General features: G+C 38.2%; 5 protein-coding genes across 6 annotated transcripts; all 5 read left to right on the top strand.

Moving 5' to 3' along the window:
* The first annotated feature begins 7 nt into the window (after positions 1-7).
* Positions 8-2,222, top strand: LOC148429078 (uncharacterized). The gene is made up of 2 exons (XM_088410427.1): positions 8-259; positions 1,288-2,222. The coding sequence occupies exons 1-2, from the start codon at positions 88-90 to the stop codon at positions 2,151-2,153; spliced, it is 1,038 nt and encodes a 345-aa protein (XP_088266553.1). The 5' UTR covers positions 8-87; the 3' UTR covers positions 2,154-2,222.
* Positions 2,223-4,981: 2,759 nt separating this feature from the next.
* LOC148429077 (stonustoxin subunit beta-like) lies at positions 4,982-10,556 on the top strand. Of its 2 annotated transcripts, XM_088410114.1 has the most exons (4): positions 4,982-5,652; positions 5,731-5,839; positions 7,257-8,729; positions 9,566-10,556. In XM_088410114.1, exons 2-4 carry the CDS (start codon positions 5,752-5,754, stop codon positions 10,084-10,086), a joined length of 2,082 nt encoding a protein of 693 aa, XP_088266240.1. In that variant the 5' UTR covers positions 4,982-5,652; positions 5,731-5,751; the 3' UTR covers positions 10,087-10,556. The 2 variants fall into 2 exon arrangements, with proteins under 2 accessions (XP_088266240.1, XP_088266230.1); XM_088410104.1 differs by having other exon boundaries at positions 4,982-5,839.
* Positions 10,557-11,430: 874 nt separating this feature from the next.
* Positions 11,431-14,012, top strand: LOC148429076 (uncharacterized). The gene is made up of 2 exons (XM_088410281.1): positions 11,431-11,638; positions 12,257-14,012. The coding sequence occupies exons 1-2, from the start codon at positions 11,542-11,544 to the stop codon at positions 13,465-13,467; spliced, it is 1,308 nt and encodes a 435-aa protein (XP_088266407.1). The 5' UTR covers positions 11,431-11,541; the 3' UTR covers positions 13,468-14,012.
* A 512-nt stretch (positions 14,013-14,524) lies between these two features.
* LOC148429075 (uncharacterized) lies at positions 14,525-18,019 on the top strand. The gene is made up of 2 exons (XM_088410326.1): positions 14,525-14,787; positions 16,051-18,019. The coding sequence occupies exons 1-2, from the start codon at positions 14,526-14,528 to the stop codon at positions 17,064-17,066; spliced, it is 1,278 nt and encodes a 425-aa protein (XP_088266452.1). The 5' UTR covers position 14,525; the 3' UTR covers positions 17,067-18,019.
* A 1,114-nt stretch (positions 18,020-19,133) lies between these two features.
* nipsnap1 (nipsnap homolog 1 (C. elegans)) lies at positions 19,134-26,284 on the top strand. Its single transcript, XM_088410462.1, has 10 exons — positions 19,134-19,323; positions 19,961-20,085; positions 20,457-20,502; positions 20,580-20,674; positions 21,796-21,866; positions 21,947-22,087; positions 23,749-23,780; positions 23,859-23,953; positions 25,002-25,085; positions 25,321-26,284. The coding sequence occupies exons 1-10, from the start codon at positions 19,247-19,249 to the stop codon at positions 25,383-25,385; spliced, it is 831 nt and encodes a 276-aa protein (XP_088266588.1). The 5' UTR covers positions 19,134-19,246; the 3' UTR covers positions 25,386-26,284.
* Positions 26,285-26,659: the final 375 nt, after the last annotated feature.

The following is a 26,659-nucleotide window of genomic DNA, read 5'->3' as shown; positions in this document are numbered from 1 at the left end:
AAAACACTCAGAGATAGTGTCGCAAAAAAGGAGGCGGAAAAACCGTGACTGTCATAGTAAAAACGCGTCGCCGGGGGAAAAATCGAAATGTTGAAAGTGTTGGTGAGAGAGCGACTCCTTGCTGCTGCCGACGAAATCTTCGCTCTGTTTGAAAGAACCATCGCGTCGTACGAGGAGCAACTTTGTCGAGCACGGGAGGAAAACGAAGGACAACGACGACAACTGGACGCTGCCCGCAAGTCCCAAAGTCGCAACGAAGGTCTGTTCGCACTACTTCAACTTCATCATGCATCAGGTTTCTTATCATTTACAACATTGACAAAAGTGGCGCCGAAGATCGTTTTAGCTCATAGAAATGTGTAGGCCGAGCCTCGGTGTCTCCGGATGCGGCGTGACCCGTGACAGTGGTATGTCGGCGCTACCGCCATATTGGATGTGGCAGATTGCTCATCGTTTTATATGACGAGTAAACATGACAAGCCAGGAATGATTACAATGCTTGCCTTTCACCTTAGTGGCTTGGTCTGAAATTAAGCTGTTTCCTGCCTGCCATTTTGCGGGATGACAGAATCCTTTCATGACAGACACAAAAAGCAACTTGGTAATAACATGCGCGCTTGAGTATTCTTATGTTTCACTGTGTATGTGTTTCTTCAGCATTTGTGCATGATTAATATGTTTTATTATACAGTATGACTCCCAGTGGTTGATGTTAACCCTGTTAGCACGTCAATATGATTTTAGTCTGAGTTTTCTTTTAGAACTGGTGATGATTTTAAAGCAAATCATATCGTTTTTGATGTACAAGCAATGAGTATAATTATTTCCTCCTGATTACTTTTATATTTAACTCCAACTGAGGTGTTTTATTAAACAGCGTAAAGCATGCTCAGGGATGACAAAATCAGGTCACATGCTTGCTGCATAAGCAACATGGTGGTGTTCTGCACTTTACGCTTATCTTCCAATTAATTAAATGAACATTTTTATAATCGTGACAGGCCCAACACAGAAAATAATATATATAATAATATATATATATATATATATATATATATATATATATATATATATATATATATATATATATATATATATATATATATATATATAGAGAGAGAGAGAGAGAGAGAGGGAGAGGGAGAGAGAGAGAATGAATGAATGAATGAGTTCAATAATTGCCCAGCCCTAATTTAAATTAGCAGAAAAGCTGCAGAAAATGGATGGCTGGATTTCATTTTCACAGCTTTTTGTCATCCAGATCACTTCATGCTTTGTGTGCTACAGACTTCCAGCGATTGGTTGGGGAACTGGAAAGGTCCAATTTGGAGCATCCACAGCCCAACCATGTTAAAGAGGAACAAGTGGAGCCCGGCGTCAGTGAATTGGCGCTGACTAAAACACCCATTTCCAGTGAAGATGACAAAGACCAAGCACTTAAGTTGGCACGACTTCATCATAACAGTCCAGGTGGAGTCCGGGCACAGGCTGGCGAATCCTTAGTTCTGCCGTCAAAGAATCAAGGTGCAGAAGAAGCCTTGAGGAGTCAATTTCAAATACATACGTTAGATCAAGATTTTAAGTTGTCCGATAGCAGAGACGAGTTTTCCCCAAAACAGCTGACAAGCCGCATCCACATGGAAGAAAAACCCTTTAGATGCTCAGTTTGCAATAAATCGTTTGGTCGAAAGCAACATATGTTGAGGCATATGAGAGGGCACACGGGAGAGAAACCTTTCTCTTGCTCTGTGTGTGGAAAAAAATTCCCCCAAAAAGCAAACCTGATACACCACATGAGGACACACACAGGAGAGAAACCATTTTGCTGCTCAGTTTGTAGTAAAACCTTCCCTCAAAAGCCAAACCTGATTCAACACATGAGAACGCATACGGGAGAAAAACCTTACCATTGCTCGGTTTGCGGCGATAGGTTTGCTCACAGGTTTTCTTTGAGCGTACATGTGCGTAAGCACACCGGAGAAAAACCTTTTAGTTGCACACTTTGTGCTCAAATATTCTCGCAAAGGGCAAACATGCTTGCACACATGAAAACACACGCAGGAAAAAATACTTTTCCTTGCAGCATTTGTAACAAAATTTATCTGAAAAAGTCCAGTTTGACAGCACACATGCAGAAACATGACCCAGTGTAAAAAAAAATAAAATAATGTATTTTATTGTTATATCATGTGTATGGTCATAACATATTGACTTTAGCTTTGTCTTGCACACATTCTTTGTAATAAAGAATCATTTTGCCATGGGTGTCAACTTGTCTGTTGTAAGATGCTCCAATAAATGTATCGCACCCTCAACTGATCCGCCTCAAAATTCTGAGGCGCTTACAGTATGTGGCTTTCTCTGGATGCTGGTGCTTCTTCCAAATTCCCAAAACTTCAGAAGTCCAACCCACTAACTTTTATTGACGGATCCAATTCTGCTGAAAAATGTCGTCATTGAGTAAAAAGGTAATTGTGCAAAACGGCATTATGAAATTAAAAAATGACTTGAAAATTTTTTTTAAATAAAATATTAGTAAGACTTTGTCAACATCTTTATAGAATATTTAGAACAAAATTGTGATTGTTAGATGATTAAGAATGTTTATTTATTTTACAGTGTAATGGTCATATCTTTTAATTGATCAAAATATATTACAAAATGTTTTCATTTAGTTTTGGACTCGTTTTGCCTTTTTTCTCGTTACTCGTAGTATTTGAAGTAGAATTTGTAGTTAGTTAAATTTCTCTCTGAAATACCTCAGCAAAGTCAATTTGCGCATTTTATGGATCACCATTTGTTAATATTTCCTTGGGAATTATTTTTGAGTTAGTTGGGTCCCCTGCGGGGGTTGTGGATTGTTTTATTGTTGGATTTGTGTTCATGATTATCTTGCATATTTTTAGCTTTTCATCTTTAGTCATATGTTCCTCCGTATAACTGTCAATTCCAGTCTGCAAGTCAGTTGGGAAGGGAACATCTTCACAAGGTGCATATGCAAAATAGAGGCATAACCCCCCCCCCCCCCCCCCCCCAAAAAAAAAAAAAAAAAACAAAACAACCTGGGGATACAACAGGCTTGCAAATTTTTCAGAGCTTTGAATTGAAATGTAACCATTTGACAAATAAATACTGAACAGGCAAATCTGGCAATCTATTCTCACATTCTACCGTCTACATTTTTAAGCACAATACATTCTTGGCTATCCATCACATTCGAATTATATCACTTTAGCCCATTCTTTCTCAAATATAGGAGAGGGCATGAGGGGATGTCGAGGGCACGGATGACCCAAGCAAAAGGCTTTGTTTGCCATGTGAAGTGTATTTGCAGGAAAATATGGATTGGCATCATTTTTTTATTTTTATTTCAGGCACTTTGATGCACTTTGTTTCTGTTTTAGACTAACCTGTATAAATGCCATTAAAAAGTAGTTAACGGTTGTTGAAAGTTGCTTTATATTGCTTTTTTTCTTTTGTTAATGCTAAATAGGATACAGTTTTAGGTATACAGTACTTATACAATTTTTATACATGATAATCTCATTCATAGTGTGTGTGTGTGTGTGTGTGTGTGGGGGGGGGGGGGTCAAGATTTACTCTTTCCTGAAACAGGCTTTGCAAAATATAATTGAAAAACACTGACCTAATCGCCAGCTAGCTATAGTATCTATTGTACTAGATAGGTGGCTAGCTAGCTCATAGATAGATAGATAGATAGATAGATAGATAGATAGATAGATAGATAGATAGATAGATAGATAGATAGATAGATAGATAGATAGATAGATAGATAGATAGATAGATAGATAGATAGATAGATAGATAGATAGATAGATAGATAGATAGATAGATAGATAGATAGATAGATAGATAGATAGATAGATAGATAGATAGATAGATAGATAGATAGATAGATAGATAGATAGATAGATAGATAGATAGATAGATAGATAGATAGATAGATAGATAGATAGATAGATAGATAGATAGATAGATAGATAGATAGATAGATAGATAGATAGATAGATAGATAGATAGATAGATAGATAGATAGATAGATAGATAGATAGATAGATAGATAGATAGATAGATAGATAGATAGATAGATAGATAGATAGATAGATAGATAGATAGATAGATAGATAGATAGATAGATAGATAGATAGATAGATAGATAGATAGATAGATAGATAGATAGATAGATAGATAGATAGATAGATAGATAGATAGATAGATAGATAGATAGATAGATAGATAGATAGATAGATAGATAGATAGATAGATAGATAGATAGATAGATAGATAGATAGATAGATAGATAGATAGATAGATAGATAGATAGATAGATAGATAGATAGATAGATAGATAGATAGATAGATAGATAGATAGATAGATAGATAGATAGATAGATAGATAGATAGATAGATAGATAGATAGATAGATAGATAGATAGATAGATAGATAGATAGATAGATAGATAGATAGATAGATAGATAGATAGATAGATAGATAGATAGATAGATAGATAGATAGATAGATAGATAGATAGATAGATAGATAGATAGATAGATAGATAGATAGATAGATAGATAGATAGATAGATAGATAGATAGATAGATAGATAGATAGATAGATAGATAGATAGATAGATAGATAGATAGATAGATAGATAGATAGATAGATAGATAGATAGATAGATAGATAGATAGATAGATAGATAGATAGATAGATAGATAGATAGATAGATAGATAGATAGATAGATAGATAGATAGATAGATAGATAGATAGATAGATAGATAGATAGATAGATAGATAGATAGATAGATAGATAGATAGATAGATAGATAGATAGATAGATAGATAGATAGATAGATAGATAGATAGATAGATAGATAGATAGATAGATAGATAGATAGATAGATAGATAGATAGATAGATAGATAGATAGATAGATAGATAGATAGATAGATAGATAGATAGATAGATAGATAGATAGATAGATAGATAGATAGATAGATAGATAGATAGATAGATAGATAGATAGATAGATAGATAGATAGATAGATAGATAGATAGATAGATAGATAGATAGATAGATAGATAGATAGATAGATAGATAGATAGACAGACAGACATAATGCACCTTTTAGCACCTTTTATTGTTTAATCCTAACGTCAGGCATTATTAAATCATGCAGTTGCAGATAATGTAGGCATCACATCAATTACCAATTCAACAAAAAACTTTTGTTTTTTTATTCAAGGCATTTTAGTTCATTTGATAATAAAACGGAATGCAGTAAATTCGTCAGTCAAGTTACCACAGCGTTTCTTTGGATCAACTCAGACAGTGGTGTGATGCATATCCGTTATGGAGCGTTCGTTTGTTAGTAATACAAATCTTGTTGAGGATATTTCAATATACCCATGCATACAGATCAACTCGCAACTGAGTTATTAAGCCTGAAGCCCGAATATTTAACGTTGAGAAAATATTTACGTAATATCTTTGCAATATTTCAAATAGGTAAAAGCATTTGCAAGAGTTTTGAATTTCGTGAACTATAACTACGGTGGAGACATGAGTCTATAGCAAGCTCGAATCCCCAAGAAGAAGCAGACAAGCTTATCCGCACGCTTTTACCAGGTAACTAACTGCATGTACTCCATATGTGACTTCACATTCTTCTTTGTCTTCACCGCTGTTCATCTTGTTGTCTTACAGGTGCTCCTCATATCAGCAAGTATGTCAGGCAATTTAACCGTGGCTGCGCTGGGCCAACCATTCACATTAGGGATGCTCTACGATGCTCGCAAAGATGAGCTTCTCCCAGGTACCGCTGCTAACATCACGAAACTCAAGAAGATCAAGAAGTTTATTTACTTTCAAACACCATAGAAAGCTGTTTACTTGATTAACTCATTCACTGCCGTTAATGATTATAGATTTCACGGGTCCATTTTAACTGGACAGCTATGGAAGTCAAAAATCTATTTTAACTGAAATGGAAGTGAATAAGTTCTCTTTTAGCGTTTGTTGTCACGCATGTTGTCTTAAACTTCTAAAAACAAAAAGAAAATGGACATTTCAACCAACTTAAGACTTGCAGTGTATATTATTTTTTGGGGGGGGATTTTGACACCAATATTTTCCCTTTTACTGAAAATGAGTATCAGATATAGTCTACCTTTCAGTTATCTTTGATTATCTTTGACTATCACTGACAGCTAATCATGAAAAAATCATGTCTATCTTTAAAACAAACTGTTTTATTAACTGTTTTATTCATTGATTAATTTGTTGATTATTTTCAGTAGATATGGGAAAATGAAAAGCCATGAACCTCTTGTGATATTTTTTCACTCTTCCTGATGGTGCTCATATTTTAAAGATAATGGCTGGTTGAATGGAGTTCTTAAAGGGATACTGTGTAATTTTTCGCATGCGCCTGTGGGAGCTTTAGGGGCATTACGGTAAATGCAGCACCCCTTGCTGTCCGTAGCTATGACAGGCGTGGTGACCGCCGGAGGAGTGCCACCCCTCCATGTAATAGAATTAATGATAACTAGACCTACGATTATATTTAAAACATACTGTTGGTCGTAAAGAACTCATTTATTTGCAGGTTTTTGAAATTTAACATAATTTAATTCATCTCTTTTTAACAAAAAACGGTCTAAATATTACCAGTGTCACTTCAAAAGCATGAGTGCCATTGAGAGGAGCAAAAAAATAATAATAATAATAACAGAACTGGTTCATGAGGCTTCATTTTCCCATGACTAATTTTTGATTATTGGAATTTGGAAAAAAAAAAAAAAAAGTTGTCATTTTTGTTGAAAAATAGGACACTGTTTGAAAATGCAGAAATATAATTTGATTGTAATTTAGTTAGCGCTTTGGACCGACCTGTCAAAAAAGATGCAAACATGTTGTTGGTTGTTTTCAAAAGTAAAATGTTTGATTTTTATCACAGAAAGGATAATCAGTCTTCTTTAATGAAGGACTGCAGAGATCGGAGAGTCCGGATTTCAGATCAATCGCGGGATTTCAAATTTGCATCGGTTATCAGTAAAACATGACCCATTAATTTGCTCATAGATGAGCTGTAGATTAATTCATTCACCGACAGCCCAGTTGAAACGGACTTCTAACGTTGTCATTGAGTTGTCACGAATCTTTCCTTCTATACTCGTCATTGGCATTGAATGAGTTCTGGATCATTAATGAATGGTGATGAACTTTTGCAGGTTTGTCTCTGTGGGATCCATCATCTCTCCAGAAACAGACCGCGCAGAGTAATCAGCGCAGCAGTTCCTTTCAGATTTCGTCTTCAGACACGATCGAATCAAGGTCATCCCTGATGGACATTGAAGCTTCCCTGAAGGCAAGTTTCTTTGGCGGGCTGGTGGAGATCTCAGGGTCTGCCAAGTACCTCAACGACGAGAAGCGATTCAAGAACCAAAGCAGGGTGACCTTTCAGTACAAGGCGAGCACCCACTTTAAGCAGCTGTCTCTAATGTCTCTCGGACAACTGGGCAGCCAACAAAAAGAAATGCTTTCAAAGTGCAACGCCACGCACGTGGTCACGGGCATCCTGTACGGGGCAAATGCCTTCTTTGTGTTCGACAGCGAGAAGTTGGAAAGCAGCAATGTTCAAGATATTCAGGGCAGCATGGAGGCTGTGATCAGGAAGATTCCTTCGTTTGAGCTTGAGGGCAATGTTAAAATTCAGCTGACCACACAAGAACAGTCCGTGGCTAACAAATTTACCTGCAAATTCTACGGCGACCTCCTCCTTTCTCGCAATCCCGCAACCTTCGAAGACGCTGTGAGGACCTATTGCGAGCTTCCGAAGCTGCTGGGAGACAAGGGAGAGAACACTTCCCCGCTGAAGATCTGGCTGACTCCGCTGACCGTTTTGGACTCCCAAGCAGCAGTGCTGAAGTCAACCCTCAGTATGGGGCTGGTGAAGAAGATTCAAGATGCTCTGGAGGACGGAAGGGAAATGGAAATGAGATGCAATGATCTTTTGTCCAGCAGTGTGGCGAAGAACTTCCCAGAGGTTCAGAAGGAACTGAGCAGTTTCAGAAAACTGTGCGGTTATTACATGAGTACCCTGCAACAAATGCTGGCCAAGAAAATCCCAGCCATCCGTGAAGGCAAAGAAGACGAGAGCGCGCTCAAACAACTCTTGGATGATAGAGAAAAGTCTCCATACAGCAAGGAATATCTAACAAAGTGGATTGTTGCCAAAGAAAGAGACGTCAACATCGTCGGCTCCTGTCAGGACATAATGACGACAGAGACCAACGCAAAGGTGGTGCGCAATAAATACGAATTGGACAAAGTGGTTCTTACTCAAGGTGTCAGCAATGTCCTCTGCTATGTCTTCACCAACTTGGACAATGTTGACCCCTGCCTCGACTTCATGGCCAAATATTTGGGATCCCTGCAGTTACAAGGAACGGCTCCAAACCCTTTGACCTTTCCCACGGACGCCGTCACCCTGATGAGAGAAAAAGCCAAAACGTTCCTTGGGTTTTGCAAACCCTTGAGTGGCAGCAGCAGTATTAAGTTCCTCATCACGGCTATGCCCAATAGCAAGTATAAAGCCTCCAGCATCTACCATTACAAGGATGGTCTTCTAGCAAGCGACAACTTCACCCAGCCTTCCCTCAAGCCTGTGAAGACCATCACAAACAGGGATGATCTTATCTGGTGTAAGTTTATGCTTCTTTACCTTCTGAATCAATGCACCAACGGTTCAAAAAGTTCAAAACGAAGTGTGCTCGCGCCACTTCGCGCTTCACTTTTCGCGGCTTTGATGATTTGGGCTTTTTTTTCCTTCAAAGAACGTCACTTCAAAGCAGCGCATGAGGCACTGCAACACTCCCACGCTCAATCCTAACGTGCAGTCTGAAGCAGTCTAACAGCCCTAATAAACAACCTTCTTCAAATTAATGCACTTTTCAGTCAAACTGCTCTTCTACATCCGGCACTATATAAGGGCGTTTCCGCAAGAACTCCACAAGGCTGTGCTCTTGAGTTGTGCGGAGAATTACAGGGCAGATTGTGGGCAGATTGAACAGAGTGACAACACAGACTGAAGCTGGCCCTTTAAGAACAGTTGCAATGTGGGAATGGGCAGGGGGGAGGGGCGAGGGCTAGCGTTAGCGCTTCGTATAGTATGGTATTGTGAAGATTAATACGTAATACAAATTAAACATTCATCTCCCCTGGGAAACAATATGTGGCACATACATACGATATTATTTCATCAAGTTTATGAAGTTAACCATCGTAGAACTACATAAATGTTTCCTATACAAAGTGTGCTTTTGAGAAGTATAACTGTTGTGTGTATAAACAAGAAAACAATTGTTAATAATGTCATATTGTAGTTTAATAAGAAAAAAAAAACTTGCTTCAAAAAACAAAAGCTCCATAAAATTAGGAATTGCTCCCCAAATTAAATCAATGATTTTAAAAATGGCTCTGCAAAGAGAATCAAAATTTGTCAATCCTTGAGTAAGCATTTTGCTTTTCTTCCCTGCAGATTTTACAGACGTGACTCTAGACCCGGACACCGTCAACAACGAGTTGACTCTGTCCCAAAACAACAAGCGGGTGACAAAAAAGGGATATCACAACTACGCGGACATTCCCGAGAGATTTGAAAAGGTATGCCAAGTGATGGGTAAAGAGCCACTGAGTGATCGCCACTATTGGGAGATGGATGAAAGTGGTGTGTGTGCTATGGGCGTGGCCTACCGCAGCACTCCAAGAAAGGGAGATGATTCGAGAACTACTTTCGGGTGTAATAACGATTCCTGGGTCGTAATCTTCGATACCTGGTTGTTGCCAGCTCATGCTGCTATTTTAGATTTTCTGATGGTATCTGGCCTTAGCATTAGTCGCGTAGGAATTTTCCTTGACTGGCCTGGTGGCACGCTTTCTTACTACAGTGTTTCTGGAGAAAAAGTTCAACATCTTCACACTTTTCAGACCCAATTCTATAAACCTCTTTTTCCCGCATTCTATGTCCCCAAAGCAAACAATTTTATTTCGCTTTTATAGAGGAACATGGCTTCTCTTTGCTGGGTGTGGGGCTTTGCCAGGGTTTTTTTTTTCTTTCTACTGACAACGTCCCTTGTCTTGTTTCTTGCCGCTATAGATTTAAAATAGACTTACTACAAATAAAATTGGCCCACTTATTCCTTCTTGAGTGCAAAACCTTCATACTCACAAGATTTATATTCCAAAATATTCAATTTAGTCTTCATAATATCTGCTATAGGTACCCTTAAAATGTTGTTTAACAAAAATACGGCTACTCCAGGAAGGGGTTCACAGTTGTTTAGTCGGACGATTTTGGTCTCGTCGTTAAGGTGTGCAACAGGCTTTCGACATATAGGTATGTGTGTATGCTGGCTAACATTATATCACTCCATCGCTTGTCAGGTAATAAGTATGAGAAGTGAGAGAAATATTAAAAAAGCCATTTTTCTCTTTTACTTTGAAACTTCATTTGAGTTCCTCTGCAGTCATTAAACCACGAATCTTGCTTGTACTAAAGTTCACCAAGATGATTGCTACTGTCATGAATATGAATGAAATGACATTTTATCTTGGTGCATACTGTTATTAATGTACAAATAAAGACAACGTGATTAAAAAAAAAGAGTGTTGTTTTTTTTCAACCAAGACAAAAGTTGAATATTTTGAAAAGTACTAACACTTTCTGGAAATCATACGCATTGTTTACTGCTACGGGAGTGACCCTAATTATCAATGTGATGTTTCTTCACCTAACTAGGTATGTCAGGGATATTGGTTTTGAGTTATTGCCAAAAATATGCATTTTCGACCCACAAGTCAATTTTTCTTTTATTTCTACAAGAACAGTCTCGATGTCTTAACTTTCATTTGACAGCATCCAAAAAGTTGAAATTGTAATCCAAGTGTATGGAAATAAGAGATTAGTTGACGATGCACCCCAATGCAAAGGAGTTTTGTAATCCGCAAAGCTAGCTAGCACTTCCAGTGAAGCTGCCTCAAATGATCCAAAGTTCCTCATCTCAGACATCATTTCACAAATGAGTTACAGCCTGTAATTTCCAGGAATTGACAAATCAATTAAAACCAGTTGAAAACATAACGATAATATGATCCATTAGCACGGCATTGAACAGAAACCAGACGGACAGCTTTGACTGTACGGACTTTGTTAAACAATTAACTTTTAATCTACGGGAACTAAAAATCTGATTTTAGCTGGAAGTCTGAACAAGGCCTTTTTTCGTAGTTTCTGTCGTCTTCCTTACCGCCTCAGGATGACAGTCGTAACATGTTGGCTGCGAAAGCACCACCAAAGAAGAAAAAGGCTACTGACAGTTGCCCACAGAAGAAGAAAAAGACGAAGGCAAATGCGGAAGTAGCTCAATGGGTGGATAACATGCCAAAGCTAAAATGCGAGGTAAAATCAAGAAGACTTTAACGTTTCATTAAATATTTGGACTGTTTGCGAAGACGATGGCGTCTTACGAAGAGCGACTTTATCGAGTGAAAGAGGAGAACAAGTGGCAACCGGACGACCTTCTCTCTCCTCCTGTCGAATTGTACATCCAAGGTCGGTGTCCACACGCTGTGGGTCCAGTGCACGCCACCAAAATAATCAAAGTCGTATATTTACTCCTCCCTACAAACAAGTACGTTGCGATTGTAACCGAATTTATCTTTAACTGTCAGCTGTGCTCCCCCAGAACAGGAGAACCGTTTTAAACCGGAAAATATCGTCATTGCGTGGTAACCCTACAATATACATATAGCGAAGACGTGCATTTTTCTAATGGAATGTTTCGCTTCTATCTGATCCAACTGGTGATCAGTGTCAATGGGTTTTACTAACTAACTAAATATCGCGGTAATGTTGATATAACAACATTCACCGCCCATATCAAAAGTTCTTCGCAATACCCATCGCATACTCCTATTTCCGACGCTTTTCCCCTGAAAGAACAAAACAGAACAAAACAAATCATTTACAATGATTTGTAGAACTAACAAAAAGCAATTGTGTGTCTCTGTAAAACATTAATTTGTTCAATAATAATTGCATGGATGTCAAAAAAAGTGAATAATTAATTGAAAATGCATCACACACACATATCTATGTATATCTTCATCTTTTTTTCCACGTTCAGATAGAAGATTCATTAATTCCTTTATGGTGCTTGTGTTTCTGCAGAACATCAAGAGGAAACTCCCCCAAAACTGCAGGCGGTAAGCGCCAGTTTGGAGCAGCCGTGCGCGCAGCACTCCAAAGTTAACATGGAAATGGATGGTCCAGAGCTGTTCCACGTCAAGGAGGAAGAGGAGGAGGTCGACCTCAGCCAGTTGCCTCTGAACGTCGTAGTTGTCAAGAGCGAAGACAACCAGGATGAAAATCCCAACTGGTCACAGCCTCATCATCAAAGTCCAAGTGGAGAGCGTCATGGAGGCGCAGAAGCAGACAAGTTCTTGCCACGACTGTCACAAGAAGAACCTTTGCAGCGCGTTGGCGGTGATGACAAACACGTCGAAAAGGGAATGTCTGATGTGGAACTTCATACACTTGAGCGAGAGTTCATCTGCTCGGTTTGTGGTGAAAGCTTTACAGAGGCAGACAGGATTCGTCACATGAAAACGCACACCAAAGAAAAACCTTTTGGCTGTTCTATTTGTGGGGAAACATTTCCAGGAAAGGTTGCTTTGATTGTACACAAAGTAACGCACACAGCAGAAAATCCATTCACTTGCTCAGTTTGCGGCAAAGTGTATTTGATTAAAGATTACTTGAACAAGCACATGAAAACGCACACAGGGGAAAAACCTCACAGTTGCTCAGTTTGTGGGGAAAAATTTGCTCACAAGGCCACGTTGATAGCACACACAGCAACACATACGGGAGAAAAACCTTTCACGTGCTCTGTTTGTGATAAAAATTTTTCCTATAAGTCCGACTTGACCAAACACATGAGAACGCACACAGGGGAAAAACCCTTTAGTTGCTTGGTTTGTGGTGATAAATTCGCTCGCAAAGTCTCTTTGATTGCGCACTCAGCGGCGCACACGGGAGAAAAACCTTTCACCTGCTCCATCTGCGGCGAAAGTCTCTCTTATAGGCACAGTTTGAATGCGCACATGCGGACACACACGGGAGAAAAACCTTTTGCTTGCTCAGTTTGTTGCGAAAGCTTTGCCCGCAAAGAAAATCTGGTTGCGCACATGAGAAGACACACGGGAGAAAAACCGTTTACATGTTTGGTTTGCGGAAAAAACTTTTCACACAAGTCGGCTATGAGTAGACATCAGCGAGCCCATGCGGATGAAAGACCTTTAACTTGCTCATTTTGCAATGAGAGCTTTTTGAAGAAATCCAGTTTGACTGCACATATGCTAAAACATAACAAAGAATAAATAAATCCCACCACGTTTGTGGTCAATTATAATCGATTGTTAAGAATTGGTCAATTATGTGATGAGTAGAGATTCAATGGAGTGCACCACTCCAGGCAACCTCAGTCTGATCAGCATTTATAGGTTGGTTTAAAATGTGGTTATATTGTATATTTTTAAAATATTTTTTTATCTTGACCATTTTATAAAGATACTGCAATGAGTATTTATGTCTGAGTAGGATTCATGTAATTTAATTTGTTATTGTGGTATTTTGTTTCATAAATCGTCCTATCTAAAATGTTTTGTTTTTCACATGCTTTGCAATAAAGGCAAGGGTAAAGCATCAATATAATATTAAAAGCATCAATATAATATTAAAACTCAATATAAAAGCATTTAAACTTGGGCCTGATTGCATTTCTTTTGTCAATGTATTCTATATGAATGCAGCTTCAACATGTTTTATTTTTTCAGCTGAGCACCACTAATTGACCTCCGTTTGCGAGCCCCAGCTTTCAGCAATGAGTACAGTATTTGAGCACAAAGGGTGCAGCAACACATGAAGACAGGTTTGATATATACATATATATATATATATATATATATATATATATATATCATATATATATATATATATATATATATATATATATATATATATATATATATATATATATATATATATATATATATATATATATATGCACACAATAGCTGACATAGGGATGTGGAATGAGCATGTCTGCTGTACTGCCCCAGGTGGACAAAAAGTGCACTCCTGTAGGAGCAGCACAATGTTCATTGAACTGAAGCACTGTGCCTGTATTTTGGTGTATGAACTTCCAAAACTACACAAATGTCATGACGTAATCGTGACAAGAAAGATGATACTGTAGACATTATGACTTCTTTCGGTCTTCAAAATTGCCGCATTTCAAGCTTGGACGTTATATTAACCAATTACGTGGAGCCAAATACTGTAGCTTCAAAATGTAGTTAAAAGCTTTAACGCTTCGTCCGTTTTGTCTGTTAAGGCTCGCCGTAGATTACGTTCCAAGATGGCTACTTTCATACGCATGCGCAAACGAGCCGTTAAGGGAAGCAAACAGCTTCAAACGACACGACAGAAAGCGTCAAGGCGGTCGAGCGGGGCGCAAAACACCATGAAAATGTTCAAAGAGTTGGTGAGGAAGCGACTCATTGCGGCTGCCGACGAAATCTTTGGCCTTTTCGAAAGAACCATCGCGTCGTACGAAGAACAACTTTGTCATGCCAGAGAGGAGAACGAGCGACAACGACGTCAGCTGGACCACGTTCGCCCTAAAACTCACATCCAAGGTCTGGCCACGTTTAGTGGATTTCTTCGTGAGGCAATCAGTTGTTTAACTCGCGACTAATTTGGCAACAAAGCAACATGTGATAGTCATGACATGCAGTTCGATTGCTGTCACTTTTATTCGTCACACTATTATTTGCATGTTTTTATTCCAATGTCTTTACTCCATATCAAATTTGCGCACAATTCAACTACAGTATGACCCATGCACATTATCGCTAATATTAACTATTGATAAATTACAGTTGGATGGAGTGTACACAATGGAGTGTAGGTTACCATTTTGTAGATACATCATCAATGTGAAAATTACAATAGAGATTGCATTACATTTACAATTGATATTGTTTGATTCTAATTTAGAGATGCAAGGTTATTCTATTAACCGACAACTATCTTAATACTAGGCGATACAGCCCCAAAAAACTGTGGGGGATTTAGTTGATCTAGCCTACATCCCTAATCCATGATATTAGTCATAAACAAGCAAGTCAATTCCAGACGCCTTTCCTTCATTTTTATCCATAATGGGTCATATTTTCTCACATTTACTGTTGCAAACTGTTGTACTTTGTGTCACGTGATCAAGTCACTAATTTCTTGTTGTAATAAAATATATTGATTTGGGTACTCGAGGCTGCAATATTGATTTCATATTGGAAGTGAAAAAGTTGTATCGGGTGCCTCTAGTTGATGCATTCAATCCCGCATTGTTATGTTCTCTAAACCCATGTTCTTATTTACCTTTTTTTGTCAAATGTTTGGGTAATTTGAGGTCTGAAATGGCCAGCCCTAAATGATTTAAGTATTAAGACAATCAATCAGTTAATTTTGGTAATTATGGACTAAAGTAATGAATGACTTTGGTGATTAAGTAGACCATTGAGTTTAAAAAAAACAAAAAAAAAACTTTATGTAATGAAGTCCTAAATTATGTGGTTACTTTAAGTACTAAAGTCATAGATGACTTTTTAAGTACTAACAGATTAAATTATTCTAGGCACTTAACCACTAAAGTAATTGATTACTTTATGTACTAAAGTACAGCAAATGATCACTAACACTAATTTGATTACATTCATATTTTATTACAAAAGTAATTTATGGCTTCAGTACTTAATTACTCCAAGTAATCAATTACTTAATTTCTTAATCTATCTAGTGCTATCCATTGTTAGACCCTTGTTTAGCCAAATTGGAAAAAAAACGGCCAAGTTCTAATGTGCGATTATCTAAGATGCAATTGTCTTGCTTATGCCCCACAGACCTGGATCAACAGTCTCCTCTCCTCAAAGAGAAAGACCAGGTGCCACAGTCCTCTCGCGTTAAGGTAGAAGAGGAAGAGGCAGACGTCAGCGAGCTGCCGCTCAACGTGGTAGTTGTGAAGAGTGAGGACGACCAACTACCCGAATCATCACAGCTTGATATCAGCGTTACAAGCGGAGAGTGCCATGAAGGACCACAAACATACACGCTCTTGGTTCCGCTGCCGAACAGTGACGACAGAGGCGAAGACTTGAGGAGTGACGCTAATTGTGAAAGTGACGGCAAATGCTTCCCACGCTATGAAAAAGACTCGATTGATTTGAGATTTGGAACGGGTAAAAAAAGTTTTGCCTGTTCGGTTTGCGGTAAAATGTTTGCCCGGAAGGAACATTTGAAAAAACACATGAGGACGCACACAGGAGAGAAACCCTTTAGTTGTTCAATTTGTGGCGAGGAGTTTACTCAGAAAGTCTCTTTGACAGCACACACAGCAACGCACACGGGAGAAAAACCTTTTGCATGCTCTGTTTGCGGCGAAAGCTATTCTTACAAGCACAGTTTGAACGCACACATGCAGACGCACACGGGAGAAAAACCTTTCTGTTGCTCCATTTGCGGCAAAAGATTCCCTCAGAAGCCGAACATGATTAAACACATGAGGACGCACACAGGAGAGAAACCTTTTTGTTGCTTGGTTTGTGGTGATGCGTTTGCTCACAAGTTCTCCTTGAGCGTCCACATGCGGAAACACACTGGGGAAAAACCTTTTCGCTGCTCCATTTGCGGTGATATGTTTGCACACAGGTTCTCATTAAATGTACACATGAGAACGCATACTGGAGAGAAACCTTTCAGTTGCACCGTTTGCAGTAAAATCTTCTCCCAAAGGGCACACGTGGTCGCGCACATGAGGACGCACACGGGAGAAAAACCCTTTACTTGCACACTTTGTGATAAAAGCTATTTCAAGAAGTGCAGTTTAACCACACACATGCGAAAACACAACGCAGAATAAATGCTTTCCTGCTGCATGTCTGTTCAAACGACAGCACTTGTTGGTCATGGCATATGAACTCTGCTGAGAATGGAGGAATAAGTAATGCCCTACCAAAAAAAGTATTTGGAATCATTACAAAAACAAGTTCATCCATCAAAAACCCCACAAACTGATACCAAGAGTGTACCACCATTTTCAACATTATTTTTGAAAATAAATGTCCAACAGATGTTTGGATTTGAAATATGCATTTACATGCATATTCCATTTTGGACGCGGGCTTGGCATTATTCTTATAACATTTCACACACACATACATACACAAATTGGTAAGGGTTTCGGTTAAAAAAAAAAAAAAAAATGGCTCTAGTTCCCATAGGAAAACAATACAATTTGCTGACTATAACTGGATACTTTTTAGCATTAAAAAGTTCATATTTGGTCTACAATTAATTTGATATTATTTTTCATGTTCAGTTTATACCTTGAATTGCCACTTGCTGTGGACTAAAAATGATATTAAATGTACTCTGGGCTCGTGACGTCAGAAATAGGTGAGCTGTGATTGGTCTTTACCTGAGCACCTTTTTAGTCAATGGCAAAATGCATTTTAAAGCCATTAAATGTACATCAAAAAATAGCTAGCTTGTTAATTTTAAACACAATATTAACTATTGCTGAAACTAGCTAAACAAGTATTCTCTAAATGGTGAATTGCAACTATCTGGCTGAATTTTGTTTGTCAATACAACCACATTGCCCAATACCATTATATCAACATCAGTTATGTTACACTTAGACATTTTGCTTGCTTTTGTTTTTGTGGCACAATGCAATGTCATTGCATTCCATTTGCATTTGATTCGTGCATTTGTGTTTATTGCAGTGTTTTATTGTCTGAGGTGTCATAGAAAGTCAAATGTTGAATTTTGGTCACATTCGTTGCAATAAAGACAATAATATCCTCCCTCGATCCAGCCAATGCGTGCGTGTTTTAAGTTATTATTCATCTTATCTCAGCAAGACAGCAAAATGAATTCATCTTACCTGAACACATGAGACACGATTGGAAAGGCCACAAATATTCAGAGATGAGCAGCTTTCAGTTTTTTTCAAAGCAATGCAATGCCCCGAGTGTGAATTGGGATGCACACAGACTTCAACTCGGCCTAATCGCTGCTTTATATTACAACCAACAATGACGTCACAAACACGCTTAAAAATGGCGCGCGCTCAATTCTAACAATCTGCAATCAAGACAAACCTGCCCCTTTAACAGCTTGTCCTTCCTACCTGACGTCACCTCCTTAAAAACTGTGTTACCCCGCCCTCTAATCCAGTGGTCCCCAACCACCGGTCCACGGACCGGTACCGGTCCGTGGATCAACTGATACCAGGTCGCTTGGCCTGCACCCCAAATAATGTTTTGGAAATGATTTAGTTTAACAGTTCATATATTTGTGCTTGATCTTTGTTTTTTGGCGCCGCTTCTGGCCACTGTTGATATTACATATTGCATGATTCCCACTCTGATGTGCTGTGAGAGATCATCAGTGGTGTTGCGCAAAAGTCCCAAAATTGTTAATACAAATATATCTTTGTTCAACTTTCTTGCCCAGCGATGTAGCGACAAACAGAACTTTTAAAGGATAGCTATCGAGCTCTTGGACATCCCAGTTCTGGCCCCCGGGCCATTTGTTTAATTTCAAAGTCAAATATGAAAATTCAAGTTTTAAATAGCCACATTTTCAGAATGCAAAACGCACAAAACAAGCACATCTCAAATCGTTCATCTCAAATTCTGTGTGAATCAATAAGCAAAACGCCATTAGCTCGATATTACGTCAAGTAACCCCGCCCCCGCGCCATATGTTTAATTTTAAAGTCAAGTTTTAAATAGCCACATTTTCAGAATGCAAAACGCACACAGCAAGCATATCTCAAATCGTTCATCTCAAATTCTGTGTGAATCAATAAGCAAAACGTCATTAGATCGATATTACGTCACGTAACCCCGCCCCCCGCGCCGGCGACCAGCCAACAACAACAAACTAAACATTAACCGAACGTGTTCTCGTCTGCGTAAGATTACAAGCAAAACACACACACACACACACACACACACACACACACACACACACACACACACAAACGCACGCACACACACGGGGACTAATTAGAGGATCGTCATCAACATCATGGCGACGACCGGCTCGGTTCGGTCCAGAGGACACGTGCTGTGGTGCAGCTTTTCTGCTGGGAGTCAAGTTGGCAGGTGAGCGCCGCTACCTTTCGCCAAATCAACAAATGGACTGCCATGCGTTTTAGCAAGTTAACTTCTCAGGTGGTACTCGTTTTGACGCCATGCAGCATTCGAGAAAACAAAAAGAACATATTCACCTTTAAGTCAAGTTTCTCTAGAGACCAAATAACTGTTTATATTTACTGCATTTATTCAGTACATTTTAAAAATAGCCCGACGAATTTATAATTCAGTATAATTGTTTTCAGTCCGATATGATTTCATTTATGTCGATCAAATTTAATGTTTTTTTCGAGCCATAGGCAACTTGATGTAATCATTTGCTGGACTTGTGAACTTTGTCCCTTAAAGCAACGGTAAAGCCGACACTTATCTCTTCCTTCACGTGTGTTGTTGTTTTGGCTTTGAGTTGTAGTTTTACACCACAAGTAAAATGTGGCAAATTATAATCCTCAATTCAAAATAGGGGCACGTTTACTGTAGCAATGTTGCGCTATACACTTCCCAGCAAACTTTGCAGCATTCTTTGTTAATGTGCATCCTTTCCAAAAAAAAAAATCATGGTTTCCTCTTGCTGTTTATTTATGTTAAGCCCCACCCTCTGCAATACAAATCAAGATTATCTCTTCTACGCTCTTCTGGCACACAGGAAGTTTTCCATTGGACGCTGGTTCCGTTCTGCCTCTTCCTTGCGGCACAAAATGGACCCCAGGAAAGATGCCCACTCCAATCTTCTGTCCAAGCAGGAGACCAGCAACCTGTACAAAATCCAATGTAGGTAAAGTTACCAATTGAACAACTGGACAAACTGCGAAACGCATACATAAAAAATGAGATCATTCAACTACAATACAACAAAAGTTAAGATTACCCCAACGCTAATACAATAATACCAAGGCCACGCCTCCTAAAGGTGTACCCTCAACACTATAGTGTGACTCTACGTCCCAAGGTACTGTTGTTTAATCCTATTTAGTTTGTATTATGAATTCCGTTTTTTCCTCCACTTGATCTTTTTGATTTGATTATATTCTTTTGACTTTTGTTTTTTGATTTGTGTGTTCGCATTAAGCTTGTAGACGTTCTTGTAAGGCAGTGAATTGCGCAGTATGTATTGATGAAAGCTCTGTTGGTTCATTTTTTAGTTCACAACGTGAAACCAGAGTGCCTGGAAGCTTACAACGATCTCGAGTGAGTTTTGATATTTTCTCATTCGTTTGCATGGTTTTAGTCGGAAGGCCTCCCAATTGCAATTTGATTTTTTTTAGGGCAAAGGTGCAAAAGAGGCTCCATCAGGATGAGGATTATCCATGTGAGGTGGTAGGAAGCTGGAATACTTGGTACGGCGAGCAGGACCAAGCAGGTATGCCACACTACTCCATTTACATCATTATTATTCATTTAGGATTCAAGTGCATATGTGCAGATAGGGCATATTGAATAAATGTATTACTGGATAACTCGTTTATGAACCCTCCAATTTACTCAACTGTCTGAAAAGTATTTTAACAGGCTGCCATTTCCTTCACTTGTGTGGCATTATGTTGTCTGAAGATTGAAAGTGGATGTTTTTTCATTTTTTTTTATGTGAAGATGGTTAATGGTGGAATGGTGGAAGTTAATGCGTGCAGATTTATTTGAGCTTTTCCCCAGTTTAACCAGCTCTAACACTTTTTGTTTAGTATTTTTGTGGACAGACATTGATCAATAATGACGTTTTTTCTTTTTGATATCAGATCGCTATTGTAATCCCAAAAGAGGAAGCTTTATGTTTAGTATTTTTCTGTGGACAAATATTTATTTATGATGAATTCTCTTAGAGAACAGGCCTCGCACTTTATGTTGAATATTTTTTATTGGGCAAATATAATTCTTTCTTCTTGAGAACAGGTCTGACACTTTTTGTTGATTTTAATTTATGGATAAATATTTATGAATAAATAAGTGAATGATTAATTTTTATGAACAGATCTCTACTGTAATCCAATACAACGCTTTAAGTTTAATATTTTTCTATGGACAAATATTTATTTATAGTGATTTCTTTTTGAGAACAGGTCTAGCACTTTATGTTGAATTTTTTGTGGACAAAAATGTATTAATAATTCGTTTTTTCTTTCTAAAAGCACATCTCTTCTACGATCCAAATGAGGACAATTTTTGTTGATTATTATCTTGTGGACCAATACAAATAAAGTTTGAAAGATTCTAAAGTTTAATACAGTTTTAAGTCTTTTTTTTTAACCTAAAAATGCTTTGGAGTGGTTAAGGGGTATTTTGTTGAAAACATATTTCACAGGGGGTACTGCACTGAAAAAAGGTCGAGAACCACAGCCCTGTTTTATGACAGTACGAGAGAAACCAGTGCACTTGTGATATTTTTACACACCAAGATGCTGTGGCTACAGACAGAAATATGTCTTGTCTTAAAATTTCAGTTTTTATTGCAGTGCTGCTTAAAATCCTCAAATGGCTTTTCTGCAGTGCACCTTTGGCGCTACAGGGGGGGCTACCCTGCCCTGACCGAATGCCTCGACAAGCTCAAAGTCAACAAGGTAGCGCAGTTGAAAAAAAAAAAGCGTCACAACACAGTGGCGTTTGTTTTCGGTCAACACATACTCTCATTTGTGTGCAGGAATATTTGGAATTCCGTAGAGAGAGGGCAAAAATGCTGCACTCCAGGCGAAATCAGCTGCTATTGGAGTTCAGTTTCTGGAATGAACCTCTTCCCAGACCGGGACCCAACATCTATGAAATGAGGAGTTACTATCTCAAGGTAGATCAAGTTAAATTTATTTTTATAGACCTGAGGCACCACAGTCTCAAAGGGCTTCACAGGTGAGAAAGAAATCACAGATAGCATCACTCAGAACATCACAAATTCTCAATGAGATCCCCTGAAGAGATTTCCCAGAAGAGGAAGGAAAAACTCAAAAAACACATCTGAGGAGAGTAAGAAAACTTGAGAAGTGAACATGATTAGGAAGAGGAGGGTTTTGGTGCGGTTAATGGGGGCTGTCAACCCTCCGCGAAGTCTGAAACCCGCGAAGTAAGGTATCGGTTCCTAGATTTCTATGTACGCCCCAATATAGCCGCAGTAACCATAAACAATTCTTTTTTTTTTTTTTTTGTATTGTATTTTTTGCGTATTTTATTTCCTTTCTCCTATTATTTAACATTACATTATCCTTATTAACATTATTGTATATTCATTAAATAATTAATATTACTTAGTTTGTTGAGAATTTGTTCTCAGGACTGGTTATCTGCACCAAGACTCCGGTGAAAGAGTACGCAAGTCATCACGTTGAACTTCACATTTATTTTGGCTCATGTATGGTGTATCCTGTAGTATCTGTTGAATATTAAATCAACAACAATGTTAAAGTCAGTCAACTAACATACAAACACTTAATCTATGAATTTACTGTATTTTTAGCCGACGTTAGCGGGTTAGCAACAACTAACAACTACTAACTATAAAATGCAATTCCTACACAAACGAACACATAAACACAATAAACATTCATCGCTTACTAAACATAGGCAGTAGCGTGCGTTATCAACATAAATGATAATAAACTATAAATATGAGCTTACATTGTCATTCACCACGTCACCGTAACGAGCTGAATGACCCACATAGAACGCAAAACAGGAAACAGAAATGCAACGCGACCCGACAAATTTAAAGCATGCATTTCAAAATAAGATAAACGTCACAAACTCTTAACGCTTGAAGAATTCTTAACATAATTATTAAATAATATTACTTTGTTTTTTGATTAATACAGTACTGTATAATGTACTTTTTTGCTTTTTTCAATTTTTGTACATTTTTGCACATTTTTTAAATGATTTTTTTATTTTGAAATATTTTTTTTATTTTTCCTGGAAAAAAACGCAAAGTACTGAGACCGCGATATCTGAGACCGCGAAGTAGGAGGGCTCACTGTATTTCAATTAATTTGTCATTTTAAAAATCGACAAATTGAAAATGTTTTAAATCATAAAAATGTGGCTGAATGCGTACGGGTTGTTTATAAAATGTTCTCGTAATAGTTCCTGCTAACTACTTAAAAGGAAGTCAACCCCCAAATTTTCTTTACAATAATATGTTGCGTGTGCCCCCATTCGTCTAAACACAACAATGTAATTTAACCAAGCATAATTAAGCAGCAAAATCCTCACATTTCCATCTATCTCAGGAGATCTTCCAAGGCCACTCGCTGTTGACTAAAAATCACGTTATACATTTGCTCATGGCTCAAGTAACGCCCAATCACAGCTCACCTGTATTCTGAGTTTGGTCATGTGATATTTTCAACTAGCTCCCATGAATTTATGTTAAATGCCATGTATTTATCCCATACATTTCCACGGATGAGTCATGAGCACAAAAGTTGGGTGAGTCACTAACGCTTCTTCTGCTTTTAGCCAGGGTCCATGATCGAATGGGGCAACCACTGGTAAGCCCCGCCCACCTTGCGCAAACCAAGCCTCCTGCTCCACGACCACCATTTGGCCTTCATATGTGTCATAACCAGGGCGAGAGCCATCAAACACCGGCAGGAGAACGACGAGGCCGTAGGTGGCTTCTTCTCGCAGATCGGCGACCTGTACGTCGTCCATCACTTATGGGGTGAGCGCGAAACTGTAATGAGGAAGACAGCTCATACTTCTGACAATGCTTTACTTACGGGGAAGGAACAGTATGTTTTTTGTTTTTTTTACCCAACCTTACTGCTCCCTTAGCGACGCTTTGCTGCCATCCAAATATAGTGCATATCAAGCAGAATTAACAATTTATGGTTAATAATGAGTAAAGTTGTTTTCTTTGGTCTTTGTTGCCTGCAGTATCTTATTGAACTGCTTGTCTAAAAATACACATACATACATTTCTAAATATGATTCCGGAAATATGTATATGCTGTAATTTTTTTTATGTTGGGATGTTAGTCATGGATGAAACCAGTGTTTTTTTTTTGTTTTTTTTTCTATTTGGTGGCCAGGGAATCACAACACCTCAGTTCGGGGTGACATGCATAGTCAGGCTATCATGAAAGGATTTGTAATGAATGAATTGCAGTTTATTCTTAAAATATGTAAAATAATTTAGTTATTAACATGTTATCATTTAATATAATTCGTTATATTTTAATTAATATATAGACTGTTTAAGTGTATGTATAAATAATTCTTATTTTTATCATTGATTATTAGATATGCAGTTAATATAAAGAAATAACAGTTATCATGGGATGGGAAGTTTTGAATGCATGTAAAATGTCAGAAAAGTCACAAATGTAGAAAAAAATTCCCCAAGGTGTGGGTGTGGCCAAAAAGGGTGACAAGGGGTGGCTTCAACCATCCTTGGCCACCATGTAGCGCCGACCCTGATGTTGATGAGCAGGCTACTCCCTGTTTCCTTAGAAACAATTGAACCGTAATTTTCTTTTTCTGCATGCATTATTCTTTTTTCACATGAAACTTATAATGATTAAGGAAAAAATGATGGAACGTTCTTATTTTTGGATTTTTTTGGTTAGCAGGCACTAAATCCCTGAAGATGATCAGACTACTGTTTTTACTCTTGGGCCCTCACAGCCTTTTTCATGAATTTGTTGGTGTGTTAGCAGGCTACTCAAGGTGGTATCATTTATGATTCTTGGTTTGTGCTTATGTCACAGCATATGAAAGTCTTCAGTCTCGTGAAGAAACAAGGAACTCTGCGTGGCGCAAGGAGGGATGGGACGCCAACGTGTACTACACAGGTAGGCTTGCAGCTTTGCATTCACTGCCAGTATCGCTGCCAATGTCTCTGCATCGAACGTAAAAGTTTCGTAAAAATGCCCCAAGTGAGCTAATGTTACCATGATGACCATCATCAAAGCACTACTACACAACAGAATAAAATCCTTGCTTGCGTTTTCCTTTGCATAGGCAGCACTTCATCGGCAAACTGCGGCTCTGCTTCCCTTTACGCTTCGATATTATGTGTTTTTGCAGTGCCTCTCATCAGAAGCATGGAGTCCAGGATAATGATTCCCACATCCAGTTCTCCATTACAATGACAATGCAAACAACAGAAAAAAGACACAAACAACAACACTGTTTCCATGCTGTCGGACCACAACATTAGGTACACCTCTGTCATCTAATTACACCTAATAGTTGACATACTGAGACGGCTACAGTACATTTTAGATACATTTGTATCTAAAAAACATGTTTATTGAGCTTTATAAATTAGTGTTCCACATTTAGCTAGATACCAGCAAAGCGCTACTTTTTTCAGTCAAAATTGTATTGACCTAACCTAATTAAGCTCCTCACCCAACTTCAACTTAGTACCTTGGTACCAAGGTGCCCCAATATGCCTCAACAATACTTTTATAGGAAACAATGTTATGGCCTGCCTTGAAGCCACCCTGTTTGCCCCCCAGCTGGTGTTACACACCAGCAAAAGACCAGTTGTATCGTCTACTGCTTAGTGACCCCCCCCCCCCCCCCCCCCCCCACACACACACACACACACACACACACACACATACATACACATACACTTGCTGGGATGCTAGAACTGCAACAGTGGAAGCAACAATACACATGTTTTTGCTACAATATTTACAAAAAAAATGTGTGATTAAAAAAAAATGCCTTTCAAAAGAGCCTTTTGAAAGGGGGACTATACTTCTTGCATTTTAGCTCAATAAATTATGCAGGTTAAAGTAATAAACTAAAGTGCATCGTCACATGCTCCTCTTTTACAAATCTTCATGACCGAAAAAGTGCCTTTCAGGAAAAACGTGCATATTGCAAACATGTTGTCCTAATGAAAAAAAAAAACAAATTCGATTTTGGTGTTTGAGTTAAATGATTGATATTGTATTTGTTTTTCCATATTACATTTCACTGCTCAATTTGATGATGTATGATTGTCCATCAGAATAAAAGCTTTGACAAGCTATAATCCCACTTTGTCTTAACAGAGTTCCTCTAGAAGGTTATATCTTGACCAAATATTTAAATTTTCAGCCTAAATTTGGCTGAAATGAAATTCCCTGGTACTTATTTGTGTATTTTTTTAACTATTGGCTAAAGGAGGGTGTAAAAATGTCTGATGCTAAAAGATGTAATAAAGTAATGTATTACTCACTGTAAGTACTGAAGCAATCAATTACTTTGTGTAATTAACCCATTCAATCCCAGACACTTTACTCATACTTTTGTAATTGATTACTTTAGTACTTTTTTAGTACTTAATTGCCTAAAATAATGTATTCTATAGTACTAAAAATGAATTACTCTTGAATCTAATTACCTAAAGGATTATCTGAGTGCGTAG

The sequence above is a fragment of the Hippichthys cyanospilos genome, chromosome 1 (genome assembly GCF_059441005.1).
Source record: "Hippichthys cyanospilos isolate Australia breed blue-spotted pipefish chromosome 1, RoL_Hcya_1.0, whole genome shotgun sequence".
In the NCBI taxonomy this organism is placed as follows: Eukaryota; Metazoa; Chordata; class Actinopteri; order Syngnathiformes; family Syngnathidae; genus Hippichthys; species Hippichthys cyanospilos.
The sequence above is the reverse complement of the archived record's forward strand: the minus strand, read 5'-3'. Positions and strand labels throughout refer to the sequence as shown.